This window comes from Terrapene carolina, unplaced genomic scaffold (assembly GCF_002925995.2).
Source record: "Terrapene carolina triunguis isolate 2854851 unplaced genomic scaffold, T_m_triunguis-2.0 Scaffold192, whole genome shotgun sequence".
Taxonomy (NCBI): Eukaryota; Metazoa; Chordata; order Testudines; family Emydidae; genus Terrapene; species Terrapene triunguis.
In genome coordinates this window covers 8,205,615-8,223,641 of record NW_020664543.1, presented here as the reverse complement: position 1 = coordinate 8,223,641, position 18,027 = coordinate 8,205,615, and the positions used below count along the sequence as shown (strand labels likewise).

The window sequence follows — 18,027 nt, the reverse complement described above, 5'->3', positions numbered from 1 at the left end:
TTACCAAGCAGAAAAGTTATCAGGAGAGGAGAAATAAATGACAGTTGATAATCTAGATGTGCTATATCAATGGACACGTGTCCATTTACCAAAACGCCAATATTTCCATGGAGGAGTGAAAACGTAACATGGTCTTACCAGGTATGAGCTTTCGGCAAGTTATTAGTGCTGGCATCAATCTGGTGTATTGTAAATAGCCTGGGCCCCGCAGCACCTGCAAATCCAGTAAAGATGAATTCTCTAGCACTATACAGGATATAACCCCCAAACTACTAAGAAGGCAGAGTGAGAAGTAAACAAGCAGGTGAGACAGATGAGCCATGTACTAAGGAAATGAAAACAGTATAGTATTGTGGCAGGGAGGGAGAGAACACACAGAACAGCAAATGGAAAAGCTGTCTCTCCACATTTCCCCATCAGACAGAAATTTGGTTTTCTTCACACATGCACAACACTCAGACTGTTTAAGCCAGTGAAAGATACACAAGAACTGTCAGTACAAATGTAAATCTGTATTGCACTAAGGTAATATAGTAGAGCCTGATCCACACACAGTTTTTATACAGGTATCACTATTTCAGTTAGGGGTGTGATTTTTTTTTTTTTAAACTAATACAACTTATAGTGTGGTCGCATTCATACCACTATAGCTGATTTCTCCTCGTACCAGACTAATTTACACTAGTGTAAGCACATTTATACCTGTATAAACAGCATCCATTTCAGGGTCACGTTTACAAGGGTGTGATTTGTGACCAAGACAGCTGTGATGGCAAAAGCCCCTAGTGTAGTATATTAGCAAAAGGAGAAGTTATTACCTTACAGTAACTGGAGTTCTTAGAGATGTTTTGTCCCATGGATACTCCATCATAGGATGTGCATGCACCTGTGCACTCTTGATCAGTAATTTTAGTTAGCAGTGCCTGTAGGTCCGCGCCTACACTCTATACATCCTTGTGATCTGGTGTGAGAGTATATAGGGAGGGTGGACCCGCCACTGCTCCAGTTCCTTCTCAGACTGGAAGCACAGGAAGACTTCACAGCAGAAGAAAAGAAAGGCAGGAGGTGGAGCACCCATAGGGACAACACATCTCAACTTCCAGTTACTGTACAGATAAGTAACCTCTCCTTCTTTGAGTTATTGTCCCTCTGGCTGCTCAACTGTAGCAGTGTCTTGACATGGAGGCGGATCTCAGCACAGCTCTGAAGAGAGTGCTGTTCTAGGTTCTCTCTGACCTGGAAGCAGGTTGAATAGCATAGTGCCCAGAGAACATGTGCACACAAGACCAGGTTGCTGCTCTGCAGTTGTACATGATGGGTATGTCTTTAAGAAGGGCTATAGAAAGGTGGACTGGGCCTGTTGGAATGAGCAGTCTGCTTAGCAGGAGGATGCGCTCCTGCAGCTTTGTAACAAGCTAGAATGCTTCAGAAACCCATTTACATAGTCTGAGCAGAAACTGGCTGTCCATTCTCTTGGCAAAGGAGATTAACACATTTCAGGATTTTCCCTCCAGGCTCTTGTTCTGCCTCTAGGTAAAAGGCAATGGCCCTTCTTACATCCAAGGTATGGAGGCTAGCTTCCTCCCTCAAGGAATGAGGCTTGGGGTAAAGCACTGGTAGTCAGATGTTCTAAGTGACATGGAATTCTGAAGAGACCTTAGGCAGGAAATGAGGATGGGGGCAAAAGGTCACCTTGTCATGGCAAAATGTAAGTAGGGAGGGTCAGCCATGAGTGCCCTTAACTTCCCTACCCTTCTGGCCATAGTTATGGCTACTAGGAACAAAGTCTTGAAGACAGGTAGAGGTGTGAACAGCTGGGCTCCTTAAGGCATTGAGAAGCAGATTAAGGTCCCACGATGGTGCAGACTCCTTAACATGACAAAACAGATAAAACAAACCCTTATGGAATGTGGGTGAGGTAGAAACAGAAAATCCTTTGGTGGATGAAAGGCTCTAATAGCAGCCAGGTAACTCATAATGGAGCTCAGTGATAACCTTGTATGTTTAAATTCAGCAGGTAACCTAGTACGTCTGTGAGGAGAGATTCACAAGGGGATATGGATCGATGGGTACACTAGACTTGGAAGTGCCTCCACTTTTGCAGATAGATTTTCCTTGTACTCGGTTTCCTACTGCTCAGGAGTATGGACTGAACTTCTGGAGAGCAGCCCAATTCTATGCCTGAGAACTATCGAGGAGCCAGCCCTTGAGGTGCAGAGATAAGAAACTGGGGTGCATTGTGGTGCCCAAGTCCAGTGTCAGGAGATCTGCAAGAGGAAGGCAAAGAGATGTTCACAGAGAGATGAAGCAGCTCTGAGAATCACACTTGCCTTGGCCAGGATGGTGCTATCAAGATAGCTACAAGCTTGTTCTTCTTTCAGTTTCTCCAGTGCCTGGAGGATCAGTGGTGCTGGAGGGCAGGCGTACAAGAGACTGAGGCTAAAGGAAGAGTACGGCGTTCCCCATGGAGTTGTGTCTGTACCCATTCTCCCTACTCCACGAGCAGAAGTGTTGGCATTTTGCACTGGACGGTGTTGAAAAGAGATCCACCTCTGGAAGGCCCCAGGACTGGCAAATAAGCTGAAAAAACGAGTTGCTGAGTCACCTCTCACGGTTTTGGAAGTGCCTGCTCAGGGAATTTGCAACAGCATTTTGCAAGCCTGTCAAAATGGCTTTCTGGAAGAAGATGCAGACCGGGAGGTCACCATCAAGAAGGGCCTCTTCTTGTAAGAGCTGGATCTCTTTCTGGAGGGTTCTGCAGGTCTCACATAGGTCTGGTATTGAAAAAAAGTCAAGAATGCTGAGCAATCTGAGATATGGCAAGTCATCTCTTTGTTGAAGGCATATAGATCCCCAGGGATTAGAGAAGGAGATCCAAGAAGCAGCAAACATTCATGTCATCCAGGACAGGACTATCCTTTTCCTTTCCTTATGCAACACCACAGTGGGCTTTCTGGAGGGTACCCTATAATACTGGTCACCGTACAGAGTCCATGTGTTCCAAAAAGCCCACTGTGGTGGTATATAAGCAAAGAGTGTGATCTCCTGCCAGGGATGACATGAATGTCTGTTGTTTCAGTGATCTCCTTGGGAAATATCTCCAGAGGGGGGTTAGAATGGAAAGAATGGTAGAATCCTAGACTGAAACCTCTGAATCTGAGAAGGTATCTTCTGTGTCCAATGGAGGAGCCCCAAGCATAGGTAGTGGGGGCTGGATCGTTACTGGGGGTTCATAGTGATCAAGCTTGTGTGCTGGGATCCAGGATAACAGAAGGAAGCTCTGGCTGCGAATGGTGAAATAGTACAGGGGAGGGATCCCTCTAGGTATTCCTTAGGAGGGGAGACCCAGGCTTTTCCATAACTAAGAAGTCTTCATGGGAGAGAAACCTGGACAGTGCTCAATAAGAACCTGAGATGGTACTGGGGCCTGCGCAAAAAGTACGGTCCATGCACTCCAAGTGTACACTACAGAGGTAAAGTCCGTGTGTTCTTTGTGGCTGTGTCCAGAGGAGGGCAGTACCGAAGCACAGTTGAACAAGGCTTCTTAGGAGGAGTCAGTGTGTCTGGAGATCTCCAGTTCCCAGGCCAACTATGGAGGTGCTTGGTGCAGTTTGTTAGAAGACTTCTTAGCACAAGGCATAAGAGAAGTTTTTTTGTTGGGTACTGGTAGCTTGGTACTGGGGGTGGGGGTACACACAGAAGCCTCAGCAGTACCCATACCGGGATGCAAGGTCACCTTGCTCTCTTTCCTAAGAGGTAACTTGGAGACTCTCCCCAGGGAATGAGTTTACCACCTCTTAAGAGTGCTTCAGTTCTGAAGCTGCTTCATGGTCTCTGGAAGTCACTGCTGCAGCCTGAGTGACTAAGGCCGTTGTGCCAGGGAGGGGAGTCACATCCTGCAGGTCTCAGACAGCGGAGCACTCCATCAGGAGGAACTTCAATCTAGCCTCCCTCAGCTTAAGAAGGCAGTAGTGGAGAAGCTAACAGAAAACTCTGCTATGCTTTGTTTCAAACCAAGGGCAGTTGAGAAGGAACTGGAGCCTTGGCGGGTCCACCTGCCCACATACCCCTGCACCAGAGGGGATGTATAGAGCAAAGGCATGGATCCATGCACACTGTTAACTAAAATCTGCAATCAAGAGTGCACCAGCGCATGCACATCCTACGGCGAATGCACCCATAGGGACAATAACTTGAAGAACTGCACTTTTACCGATACAGCTTACTAGACTCAGGGCGATGATGGAATCAGTTATATAACTAAAAGCTACAGCGTTGCCAGTACTAGCTGCATCCATGTTAGCAGCATTTTATCAGTATAGTGCACTGGTATAGCTATACTGGCAGACTGCTTCTACCGCTGATTTGACCTTAGGGGTTGTACAACTTTAACTATACCAATATAGCTAAAGTGGTACAACTTCTGTGGTAGTCAAGGCCCCACTGGGCACTTGGGTGGTTGTATGGCCCTTCCCAAACACTAGGATACAGTATGTGCTGCAAAATTCTAGCTCATGTTAAGGATTTAACACACAGGTTAAGTTAGCCATGGCAGTAATAGGGGTCACTAACAGAACATTAAACAAGGCAAGTATCTAGTGGGTAATACAATGAGTTAATCATAGGAGAGAAAGCACCTAAATGAACATGGGGCTGCCACCTTTGCTTCAGCTTTTCATGTTGCCATTTAAATATGCAACATAGTATAGAGCTCCTCCTATATGTGTTAGCACTCAGTGGAGTACTGGATTCTGCTAACAGGTACTAACGCCCATTAATGAAACCTTAGTACTGCAGGGGATCTATGCCATCTGAGGAACCCAAAAGACTACGCAGGCCCTATGTGAGTGAGAAGGCTGGGTGGGGATAGTTGGTTTCCAGAACCCCTGACTTTTGTAAGTGGCAATTGATATCACAAGGTTTTTGCTCAGTTGGAATCCAGCCTTTCTACCGGTAAAGAAAATACTTCTACACCGCTACCCCAATATAACGCGACCCGGTATAACACGAATTTGGATATAACGCGGTAAAGCAGTGCTCCAGGGGGGCGGAGCTGTGCACTCCGGCGGATCAAAGCAAGTTCGATATAACGCGGTTTCACCTATAACGTGGTAAGATTTTTTGGCTCCCGAGGACAGCTTTATATCGGGGTAGAGGTGTATTTGGTGAATGTGTTCTCTTAGACACTTTCCTCCATCTTGAGAGAGCAAACAGGCCTGAACTGATTGCCTCTGATTTTGTTCACCTAGCAGAATGGATGACAAAGTTAGAACTGTTGCTGTAGAAAGGTAGAGATTCTATCAGAGTTCCAAAGGCAGTTGGATAATGTGGTAGATTCTTTCTGTTCCTGGCCTGCTCACCACCATGTGGCTCCTTCCATGAAGAAGTCAACATCACAAGAGTCTCTCTCACCCCTGTTATAGTCGCAAAGAAGTTACTTGTTGGCTTTCCTGGCCAGGGAGTGAATTGTAGACAGCTGAAGAGGCGGTGAGGGATCGTAAAGTGAATATTACAAAACAGGCTGCCAAAAAAAAAAAAAAAACAGCCAAGAGATGTCTCTGATGTCCAGAGTTCACTACAATTAGAGAAGACTAGAGAATGAAGCGCTTTACTGAGTGAAAGAATAGGGCAGGTTACAGCTGAGAGTCACAACGTTATGGGACAGGAGAGAAGAGTAACTAATAAATGATACTGAAAACAGCTAATCAAGACCACTGAAAACCCCTTTGTAAAAAACAAAACAAAAAACAAAACAACAAAAACACAAGTCACATTACAGACCAATAATCTTATTTTTATGCAAGGTTTCTGTGATGTGCTATTTCTTTCCTCAAATGGATCCATTTTAAGTTGGTTCCCATCGAACTTTTACCTTGTAATGCTTTAAAACCCTGAAGAGGCACTCTGGATGAGCCGGTCACAAACTGGAGCAATCGTGCTCTCCTCTCTTCATCGAAGAGCTCCACAGCTTTCCAGAACCATTTCACAATGTTGCTGTCTGGAGTACAGTGTTTTAACCTAGTATTTGCCTTCCAGTCATTAACATCAATCTTTCCAAGTCCACAAATGATGAGCTGTTAATAATTGTATATCATCATCAGTGGTCAATACAAATAAGTGACATTACAGCTAAGTATCAAAATAGAATACATGTTTAAAAAAATACCTATAGATTTCAGTGCAAATGGAAAGTTACAGGCTCTCTCTCTTGTTTAAAGGCACATAGAATTATATCATTTTATTCTGTAGTAAGAAATGTCATACAATGAATCCATTTTCAAGATGTCATATTTAAACTTCATTTCAAACAGAGCAGCCAATATCCAAAAGTTGTATGGCAAAGATAATTTAGGGAGCTTGAAAGTGTCATGTGTTTCCAGATGTATACTTTGCAGGTTAAATTCTTCATTCAGATGTTGCATTGCTGCCACTGAGTTCAAAAGAAGGAGTTTCTTATGAGTAGCCGGGGGTATAATCTGGCTCTTAGAATTCAACTAATTCTGTTTTTTCCCCCTCTGAATGTAACTTTTTATTGCAGTCATATCCACACATATTGTACAAATCAGTTTAAACACATTTACAAGACAAATGCACAAGTAAAATGTATCTTGGACTTTGTTTTAATTTTGTTATAACATCCATCCCCCGATTCTGTCAGAGCTTAAATAAAAACTCTGCACTGTGAACATGTATCTAAGAGTTTTATCACCATTACATCTGAACGCCTTCAGTTTAAAAATCAACAGCACTAGCCAACTCCCTAGTGAACTTCATGGAGTCTCTGGCACTTCTTCCTTTTTTGAATAAAACCTCTATGTGCATTTATAATGTTTTTATTTTGGGGCGGAAATGGTTGTCTTTGAGCAGAGGGGAGTGTCAGTATTGTGCATGTCTTTCTTGCGAGGGTGGAAAGGCCTATTTCAAAGAAGGTTTTGCAGTATTTCTGAAAGTCAAACTCTGGATTTGCCTAATCTCCTCTGGAAGCTGGTTCCTCTAGAAGCCAGATCCTCTTGACAGAGAATGCTTTGTTCCCAGTTCTCATGAGGCATATACAAAACTATTCTGAATTTGCTTGTTTATTCTCCCAGTGAGCAGGCCATACAGTAATCATAATTTATTCCAGTATAACAACAATAACTTTACAAAAGGAAACACAGGAGAATGTGGATAATTCACACTTTAGCCATTTTATAAACCAACACACATACAATGGCTCTGTGGTTGTGCAGGATTGATAGCGAGAAAAATCCCAGCTACGGATTCTATATTAGATGTCGTTTTTAAAAAAAAAGACTTTGGGAACCTGCTGCATTTGTCCAGGGCAATACGGTATTTCAGGTGCTGGATCTTTACGTTTAGTAGAGCACTTAGTGGCAGTGCTAAGGCATACATGCGCCTTTAAGGGTAATGCACTGCCACCTCCACTACAGAGAACACTCTGGACCAAAATGAGGTGATTGTAGATACTTCGAAACAGAAAACCAACTGAACCAAGGTACAAGAGGGGGATCCATACTACATGTCCTATCAGAACTGATTGACATAAAGGAAGTGGCTACTTCTACAGTCACTATGAAACACCCTATTCGGTCACTCCCAAGATTAACAAAAACAAATGCCCAAACCTGTGTGTATACGCTCTACTAAACAGAGTTAAACAATGCAGACCATATGAGAGAGAGAGAGAGAGAGAGAGAATGCTTCAAGCTGACAAACCCAGCTACTGATTCTGTAAGAAGATATACAGAAGTGAAGATGTAAGAGATCAACCTCAAAATTCCAAGGCCTGGATGACCTTTTGTGTTTAACTGTGGTGCTTGTAATATTGCACCTGCAAAACCCCAAAAGCACTGGGGATGCAACTTAGCCTTTTATTGTTACACTTGATGACATAATGTAACATTAGTGTACTGACCTCTAACTCCTTCTCATCAAATGTCTTCAGCAGATGTTGTGGGATTACTTCATTAAATCCCTTCTGCAGTGCTAGAAACTGAGCTTCAATTCCTCGTAAAAACCGCCAGTTTACATAAAGCCTGCAAATCAAGTGCAAATTCGTTTTGTGAAAAATATATTCAAACACAATAACCCTGCACTTTATCCAGCCCAAAAACTAAACTTACTGACAGCAACCCAGCACAATAAAAGTACTGTACTAGTGCTTAGATAAATGTGGCACTGGCAATAAATTCAAACAAGCCAAACTCTCTCAGGGAGGAAACTAAAAGAGAAGCTTTGCTTGAAAAAATAGATGGATGATTATTTAATACCTGACATATTCTTTTTTATTTTCCTCTGTGACAGGGATGCTTTTGCCATTGGGTTTCAGTTCATGTTGAATAATTTCCCCATAAGCATTGTGTTCCACACAGAACGTATGGTCCAAGACACCTGTAATATCATTCTCTCTTGTGGAGGGAAACAAACAAATGGTTCAGTGAAGAAGACATACTCTGCAAATGTATTACATTCATAAATACTTATGATAGACACCTCAATTTAATTTTCTAATCAGATTTTAAAATATTGATAATAAGCATAACACAAGAAAACCTATTACTTCTTTATTATTCTTGAATTATATTTTGGAACACTGTCAAACCTTATGATGCAACACTTTTAGCAACATGCTGCTGCTCTTTAATGGTTTACATCCAGGGTAGGCAATCTATGGCACGCGTGCCAAAAGCAGCACGTGAGCTGATTTTCAGTGGCATTCACACTGCCCGGGTCCTGGCCACCGGTCTGCATTTTAATTTAATTTTAAATGAAGCTTCTTAAACATTTTAAAAAACGTATTTACTTTACATACAACAATAGTTTAGTTATATACAGTATTATAGAAAGACCTTCTAAAAACGTTAAAATGTATTACTGGCATGTGAAACCTGAAATTAGACTGAATAAATGAAGACTCGGCACACCACTTCTGAAAGGTTGCCAACCCCTGGTTTAAATGATCAGTAAATAGAAAAACTAAGTTATAGTTTCTGATAAGCTCAGTGAATCAAAAATTCTTCCATGTTCAAAAATTACATTCACTACACACGTCCATGCCTCTATAAAGCTGAAATACTCCATTTTTTAAAAAGCTTTTGTTTACCATGAACACTATAAAGATATACTTAGTCTAGAAAGATATACTGTAACTCTACCTTAGACATTTGTATTAATTCTAACAAAATTTTAAATATCATAATTATTAAATGTGCAATACATACAGTATCCAGACTAAGCTGTTATGAAGATCTGGGTCAACCAATTCCATGTCATCGAGAGTAATTGGCTTTCCTAGCAATTGCTTATAGAAAGGCAATGTGAAGCCCCCATCAATATAATGTCCATGAAACACAGCCATCCCCATAATCCGTCCAACAAAATGGAAATATGATAAGTGTTCCTGGAATTAAAAGAAAAACAAATGCATTCAACTAAATCAGACTTCCAGAGAGAGTACTTACTGAATTTCAAATTTCAGAATTAAGACTTTACAATCAAAAAGTTTCTAGGTTTTTTGTGGTCACACTTTCAGAACTTGGTTTGCAACAATTCAGAGATCCTATTACTCAGCACAGAAACAACTTGTTTGAATTGCTTTACGGAAAGCAATTCAAACATCTGGCACCGAGATTAAGGAGAAATATTTGGTATTTTTCTTTAATTCTAAATTCAAAGGGGTCATGCCATTGCACAAATTCAATTTCTAGCAATGATAATATGAGAATTAGACTCCTAAGTCTAAGGCATTCCCCATGCTAATTCGAAGATGAATTTCCTAGGTCACAGAAAGAATGAGTTCTGTAAATTTGTCATCATTTGTACCGGGTTAACTGCAGAGTCTGGGTTGATTTGCAGCGTATAGATATCATCTCGTGAATACTGGAAGAGGCCATAATATGGATTCAACATTTCATGAGATAACAGGTAAAGCCATTCCCTGGGGAAATAAAATAATAATTTTACTGCATGTTTCAGACAAATAAATTTCTATGTTGACAAGTTGTGCAAAAATTTAGGTTTTCAACTGTAAATATTTATAGGGATGAATACAGAGTTAAGCTATAAACAGGACAGAAAGCAGAAATTACTTTTACTCACCCAGTAAGCATACAGTACTTGAAAACTGGCTGGGTCCCAACTCTGCAAGCCTTTTCTTCAACTTAATCTCAATAGTTTCTGGTTGCTTCCCCTTCTTTAGGCATTACACATTTAAGACAAAGTTGTACTTTGTATATTTTACTCACTATACAACACTGCTGTATGATACTCTGCTGAACGTATCCATTACCTGAAGGCCTTTTACTTTAAAGGCTTCAATTTAAAGTGCTAAATAGGTTTGCACTGATTGGTAAATATTGGTTTAAGGGGCGGAGGGGAACAGCCATAATTTTTCATACTGCTCCTTTGCTTCTTTGGCTGCCAGCAAAGCAGAGGGCTGATTGTCCAAGGTAGGCCAACCAGAAGTAGGGCTAGAAAACACTAGCAGAAGCACGGAAAATGACACCTTACTGCATCTGTTATTTCTACTTTTGAAACATTTTTGTTATAACTGAACAAGCAGCTGTAATTAAGTCAGCAAAATATTAGACTGTTGTAACAGTAATGATTAAAATGAGAAGTTATCCTCCAGGGATGGGAGGTTACATGAAGCAAACACACTGTAGTGTTATTATGCAAAATCAAGTAAAGTTATGTAGAGCCCTTCAACTCCATGGTTATCTGCTTTATATCCGCGGATGTGGATATCTGCGGAACATTTTTGCGGATCGCGGATCAGATGTAGATACACATTTTGTATCCACGCAGGGGTCCAAAGATATGTTCAATATAATAGTTGCCTTGTGTCTTTCATTACGACAACCTGCCATACAGCACCTAGAGATGCCAAAGAAATACTACCCAAATTTGGGGGGCAGATGGATGCTTAAGAATGAATGAAAGTTGCAATTCTCACTACTTATGTATTTTTTAGAATTTAACATAAAAGTGCTATTCACCACAATAAATACGTTAACTTCTATCTCACAGCTTATTTAATTCACAGGTCACACATCCATATGCCAGCAAGGATGGGCATATTAATATTTTTGACTGTATTACAGTAGCATCTAGGTTATTTTACAGTAGCAACAAGGACTTCATGTTAAAATACTTGTAGCTGTTATATCAAGACCATTTTAAACGATGTTTAAACTGAAACATTTGCTACCAGCAGAAAAAACTGTTTTTAACAAGTGAAAAATTAAAATAGGCTTACTTCCCTACTCTAGTAACTGCTAACATTTGACTTTAAATCCTAATCAAAGTTTTTCATTCAAAACTACAATATTAGACTCACTTTTCTTACCAAAGATGTACCACAAGGTGGAGTCAGTTCTTAATGGTGTAAACTCTCCGATATCTAAGCTTCAGTAACCAGAGGGGGGAAAAACCAACTACATCTTCAGTGGAGTTACTAGAAACATGTCTCACATTTAAAATGCATCTATGTTAAGATCTGCAGTAATCTTGCAGATTTACTTACAAGATATACCCCAAAGGAATTAATATTTTCTACTCTAGAGAAACACCAGAAAACAGAGAGAAAATTTTGATGTACAAGTTATTAGTGGAACACACATTAAAAAAAAGACTTTAAAAAGACACAGTACTTAGAAGCAGGATAATTTAGATCATGTTTTCTAGCATACCTGGCAACCCCTCCATAATCAAGGCCTTCTTCTCCACGAAATTTTATCATTAATCGCTTCCACAGGTCCTTCGGCCTCATCTTCATGACTTGCCTGTAAGACTCCTGCAATCACACCATCTACTGTCTTATTCACTGCTGTTTATGGATAGACATCCTACTACTATTTGTTATGGTAAATCATTTGACTCTCAGTACCTAAACCAGACGGTGTCCTTTCAGTTATTAACCACCATTTCTCAGACTACTATGTTTTCTACCAATATAACATTACCCGTCAAAAGAATAGATATGCTAGAAAAGCCATGGATCCTTAAATTGCTTGTCATGTGCAGGGATCGTTTCTCTTTTGTTTTGTCCTTCTATAGCTTCTACAAGTAATTAAAAGCTATAATTGTCAGTAAACTGCTTTGAAAATTGAAAGTGCTATATAAGAGCTCATTTCTCCTGTCTGAGAAGACAAAACATGGGCAATCTGTAAAGGATAGGTACAAAAACAAACCTTCAGGGGAGCATTAAGGAATATCAAATATTGCAAGCACTGGATGCCCTCTGCTACTGGGAAACCTAGAGTTACACCTCAATTAGGTAACTCCCACACACTATGGGAAGAAAATGTGTGGATAAAGAAACTGAAGAACAAAGAGGTAGGAGGAATGAAGAACTGGGTATTAAATGTACAGTTTCTATTTGAGAGCAATGTCATGATCCCCTGGAGCTAGCACCCCGCCTCCAAGGGACTACAGCTTTCATTCAGTGTTGTCAACCCTTGCTATTAGAAAATCATGAGTCAGACCCCCAAATATCATGAGATTAAAAAAAAGTCCTCATGATTTTTAAGCCAATGAAATGTGGGTTCTCTATTTCCCTACTGGTTTCTGAGCCTCTAAGGTGCTCTCAGGTCACATTTTCATCCTTTCCTCTGCAACCCCACAGCTAAAAACGTACCTTTCTAATACAGCGAGCGCCCTGGAGCGGGCAAGTTGTTGGCTGACAGTGATTTCTAAGTAAAATTAGGCCTCACTCATGATCTCGCGATAGCTCTCAAATATCTTTTTTTTTTTTTTTAGCAAATATATATAAAAAATTCCTGACATTTGAGAGTTCTATCGCAAGATCGTGAGTGAGGCTCAATTTTACTTAGAAATCGCGTCACTCATGATAAATTTGTGAGTTGGCATGTCTGATTACTGCACAGCAGCCCCCCAGCTAATGAAAGTGAGATGAGCGAGTCTTCAAAGGAAGACTCATCCAATCCCGCTTGGGTGGAAAAATGGTGACCACAATGTGGAGACTTGGAAGTTGAATGTAAAGTGAGAAGGTTGCAGTGGAGGGGAGCCAAAGAATTACAACTGCATAAGATCATTTCAGCAAAACAATGTTGCAAAATTCCAGTGAGAACACTGCACTTTGGGTGTCTCCTGTCAGTCAGCAGCCTTGAGAATTCATGAATTGAAATGGTCTGATTTTCAAAAATCTGAACAAAAATGTGTATTTGAGATACATACTGTGTAATTACAATATCGAAGATGAATGCTATATGAAGTTATTTACCTGTTATATTTATTAAAAAAAAAAATCTAAATTTTCAATCTACACCCTCCCCTCTCCTAAACAACTGCCCCTCCCTTTTCATTTCTTTCCTGGAAGAGAATCCCATCCCATCTAGGATCTATGATTATCTATACACTCTCCTCAACCCTTACCATCACCACCCCCTCGAAAAAGTTCCCTCCCCTACTCTCTCTCCTCCGTCACTTAAAAATGTGTAGAGTTTCCTTATCTTCAGATTACCTCAAAAATCTCTTCCCTGGAGACTTCAATTCGACAGTGGCCAGCTTGGGGTTGGTGTTGCGACAATTCTTGCCTCAGAATCTTGAGTTTCTGCACTAGGTCTCGCTTATACCTTGGCACAGTCAGACATTCTGCCTCATCTGGAAGCTGGCACAACGATACTACCTGCTGTTGCTGCTGATCTTTAAGTTGGTTCTGACGGCTAGGAATAAACAGAGCTATTTTCAGAAACTCAAGTCACATGCCTGTATTTCCCTCTCAGATATTTTTTAAATTTTAGTATTTACAACAAAACTAGTTTCAATTACACATGGTTACTTATTGTAATTACATTTTTTAAAATGTCCAGTTTCAGTAAAAGGAAAAAAATAAAAAAAATCCAGAGACTTTATCCTGACCAAAGACATATGCTTCTGTCTTTCCTGGCAAGTAGCTGGTTTCAGGGTTTGTTATTTCCATTAGTGCTAGTCTATGAAGTACATAAAAGGTTATAGCACTGTATAATAAAGCATTATCTATACAGTTTTACCACTGAGCTGCTGACACTGAATTTCTTAGATACCATTTCCATATTTCCTTTGCATGTTTTACCTTCCTCCATTTTAAAATTCAGGGATATGCCAAACACTACGCCTCTAATCTACAGTCAATACCACAGTCTGTTTTAAATGGCTTGTCTGAAAAAGAGTAAGCTTACAAAAAGATGTTTGTATTGGCAGCTTGGCAAGGACCTTGTCCCTTGTACCTGGACTAGTCTGGGCCACAGGAATGTAGGGAGTTCACATGTAACTAATTGGCACAGATAATCACGTAGTTTTACTACCAATTCTAAGAGATTTTATAAAGCTACAGGCATGTGAAAGTGTCCATCTTGCACACAATAAGTGGATATTCTTTGAGCTAGATCAGTGATACCTAAACTTTTTAATAAGGTAACCCACCAACTGCATTTTGTCTTTTTTTGCAAGCCAACCAAGGTCCAAATTCATGGGGAGACGGAGGGGGGGAAAATCATAGGCCAGCGTCCTCTTCTGCCCCTTTCTCCTCACCCTACCGAGGGGGCACTGGCCACCCGCAGCATCACCCTCCACCCCAGCACAGCAACCCTAATCCCAGCCCAGTGCAGAAGGGAGAACCTGTGGGGATGGGGGAGTGGGATAGAGAGCGAGCCTGCCCTGCACTCACCCCACAGTGGCAGTTCCCATCCCACTGGGCTAGACCCAATTCCCCACTCTAGGCACTGAGACTTTGTTCACAGGGCCACAGTACCACTCTTCTGTCATGAAAGTGGGGTGACCAAGCCAAATCTCAGTGGTGCTGTAACGTATCATGCCAGGCCATGTCTGGAGTGGGGAATCAGGCCCAGCCCCACAGGAAAGGAGCCGCAGCTTCAGGGTGAGTGTGAGCTGGGCTCCCCCTCTGCACTATACCTACGACCCGCTTAGAATCTTCCCATGACCTGTTGGTGGGTCATGACCCATCATCTGGGAAACCATGACCTAGCACAACGGTGTAAAAACGGTACGCTTTACTTAAGCTGTCCAGCAAAAAGTCTCATGTGGAACACAGAAGATAGTACATTGAATGTACAGTACTGTATAATGAAGGTTACATTTCAGTATGTGTTTTTTCAGTTGACTGTTATTGATATCTCAAACCTCATACACCAAAGATTCTAAACAGAACCATGCATAATTTTAGACCTGAAAATATTTTAGTCTGTTGACTGTTTTGAACATGATCTGCTAGAAAGCTCCCTATGAACAATGGCCAACCAGAATTCATTTCCAGCAAGCTTTCAGCACTGGAACATTCAGGGTTGGCAGTTAAAAGTGAAAGTCCCAGCTTGCTCCAGGGTTTCAGTAGCCATTCTGTTATTACAGAACCCTTTCTTTTAATGCAATTTAGCAAGGTGAAAAAGGAGGAAAACTGGGACCAGAAAGATCACTGCAGACCAACAACAATTACAAGGTGGTCCATGCTGCCAGAGTTTGATAAACACTGCCATAGGGCACATTCTAAATCACTAAAACAAAAATAAAGAGTTTTAATGTTAATATTTGCTTTTATCCCACAGGCTCTAAGGAGGGGATAATGGAATTAAATTCAGTTCTACCACCAATATTTAGGACACAGAACTTATTAATTATCTGCTAGTCAGGAAGCAGGTATCAATGGATTTTTTCCTCCCCCTTCTGCCATTGCAAATTTCACAGAATAAACTGTAAACTGCTTTGCATAAGATTTAGCAAGAAGCAGATATCAGAGAAATCTCCAGGAGCAGTTATTTGGGGTGAAGAAAGAAAATTAAATTTAAACTCTAAAAATACCTCTGTAAAGTGACCATGGTTGGTTTTATTTACAATGAGCTACAGTTATCTTAAAACCATTATCCTAAAAGGGGCACTAAAATGATTTAACGAGGAAGACAACCAACATCTCAGTGCTACTCAGAGCTAAAGTGTAAGACAGTCTACTTCCCTCTCCATTCTTTCCCAAAAAACTCAGACAATCATTTCTATCGACTTGTCTACACTTAAAACGCTATAGTGGTGAGGTTCACTGCTGTAGTGCTTCAGGAAGGGATCTCCCATAGGTAAGCCACCTCCCCAGGAGGTAGTAGCTATGTCGATGGAAGAATTCTTTCATCAACTTAGCACTGTCTACACAGGGACTTATGACAGTTTTACTATATCGCTCAGGAATATGAATTTATCACATTGCCTAGCAACGTAGCTGGGTCAACTTAATCGTCTAGTATAGACCAGCCCTAAAGGTCCACCTCCAAATGGCCTTTGAAGCAAAGTCCCCCACATAGCTCCTGAATCCAGCCCTACATCATTAGTGCTATGTATTTCTACCCGTGACTTATATCTAACACTATCCTCTCACTCATGATGAGACATATGACAATAGATTGATGTTTTAACAACAATATAAACTCCATATACTCGAGGATAACTCTTGATGATGCTCAAGTTAAAAGGAAATCATTCTCTCATTTCCTGCACATTCTAATTCCACAAGGGCAAGCCAGTAAAAACATCCCTCGTATAAGGCCTACCAGACAAGGTAATACAATATTCCGTACTAAAGATAGTAGCCCTGTAGATACAAAGCCAATTAATCTCAGTCTTAAAGGAAAAGTAAGTAATCTGTGAAATCAGCATAAGTTTAAGAACTATGCATCAAATTACAATTTTTTAAAATATCAGCAGGACTGGAGAGAGAAAAATAAAATAGTATTAGCTGAATCAGACCAAAAACAAATCACAATGAAGTATTAGCTAAATAGTTTGCAGTACTTAAAATAATAAAAACATTATTTTACCATTACTCAGCTGTTGATGCTGGTATTTTGCTATTTTCATAGTTATTTTTCAATGTTTGTATCACCAGAAAATTGCTCAACTACACTTCCAAAGTAATATACTCAATGAAGCATTTATTTAACTCATTCAGCTTTGAAAACTATCAGTAACTCTGGGCCAATATTTAAATTTTAAACAGAATTAGGTAGCTATGTATAATGGCATCGGGGCAAAATGGTATCTCTGCTCAATGGAAAGGTCAGTATCATCTGAACTGAACCCTATGTTATATTTTTGGACTTGGAATTATATTCCACCCATCCCTCTTAAACAATATTATTTTATTTTTCAAATAATTTACAAAATCTTTCAGGCCTAAGGCAAATGACATGTTTTTACTTCAGAGCAAATGGGGGGGGCGTGGAGAGAGAATCACTTTCACATATCCTGTCTGGTACAATAAAAGAATAAACATTACAGAAGATTTATCAGCCTGCAGACACTGTTGGTTGAATTTCTAAAATCCTTTTCTAATGAAAGACAGATGTACAAATGAAAAACGTAAGCATGTTGTTATAGGTCTTTACAGCTTGAAGAAGTGTAAAATGGTTCTGGAGTTTGCTAGTCAAACTGGATTTTTCTGATGCAAAGCTAGCTCTATTGTAAGCACAATAAAATGTCATGCGAATGACCATGTCATAGTTATTTTGTAAATATCTATGAAATGGCAACTGGTGGATCTAAACAGAGGCTGTGCTAACCAGAATATTTCTTTTTTAAAAATAAATATACTCCTACAAATTGAATTTTCTACAAATATAAAAATTGTATTGTTGTACATGAGAATTTTTGGTTAAAATATCCAAATAAAAATAGTTCTGTGTGTTGGATGTGTGCAGGCTCCCAAAGTATCACTGGTAAATTCAGTTTCAATGCCAGCAGGCAGCTAAGGAGACAAGGAATCTAAACACAGTTAAGAAAAAAAGGTACATGGTTCATAAAAAGAAGCCATCAACCTGTACTACGAAGACTTTCATAAAATGCCCATAACACTCAAAAATATGGTCCTCAAAACATTTAAAAATATTTTTTCTCATGTTTAGATGGCAAATTCTCTCTCAATACACTAGATTCCAGATGTGGATTGTCCAGACAAAAGCCATTTTCCCAAACCAGCTAGCCTACTTTTAGGTGATGGCACAAATTACATAAAAAGCTTTTCTGGATGTTTTC

The 18,027-nt window shown here is 40.3% G+C and overlaps 1 protein-coding gene across 3 annotated transcripts in view; it reads right to left on the bottom strand.

Annotated features, from left to right (window-relative positions):
- Positions 1 to 18,027, bottom strand: part of SMURF2 (SMAD specific E3 ubiquitin protein ligase 2) — a 95,388-nt gene that overhangs the window by 4,211 nt on the left and 73,150 nt on the right. For 2 of the 3 annotated variants that reach the window (XM_024192540.3, XM_024192541.3), the window contains 8 exons: positions 13,484 to 13,685; positions 11,691 to 11,794; positions 9,823 to 9,937; positions 9,222 to 9,400; positions 8,271 to 8,408; positions 7,916 to 8,036; positions 5,873 to 6,074; positions 139 to 214 (listed from right to left, as the gene is read on the bottom strand). In XM_024192540.3, coding sequence (XP_024048308.1) covers positions 139 to 214; positions 5,873 to 6,074; positions 7,916 to 8,036; positions 8,271 to 8,408; positions 9,222 to 9,400; positions 9,823 to 9,937; positions 11,691 to 11,794; positions 13,484 to 13,685 — 1,137 coding nt within the window. The remainder of the gene's footprint in view (positions 1 to 138; positions 215 to 5,872; positions 6,075 to 7,915; positions 8,037 to 8,270; positions 8,409 to 9,221; positions 9,401 to 9,822; positions 9,938 to 11,690; positions 11,795 to 13,483; positions 13,686 to 18,027) is intronic. The other variant, XM_024192542.3, reaches the window with a different exon arrangement.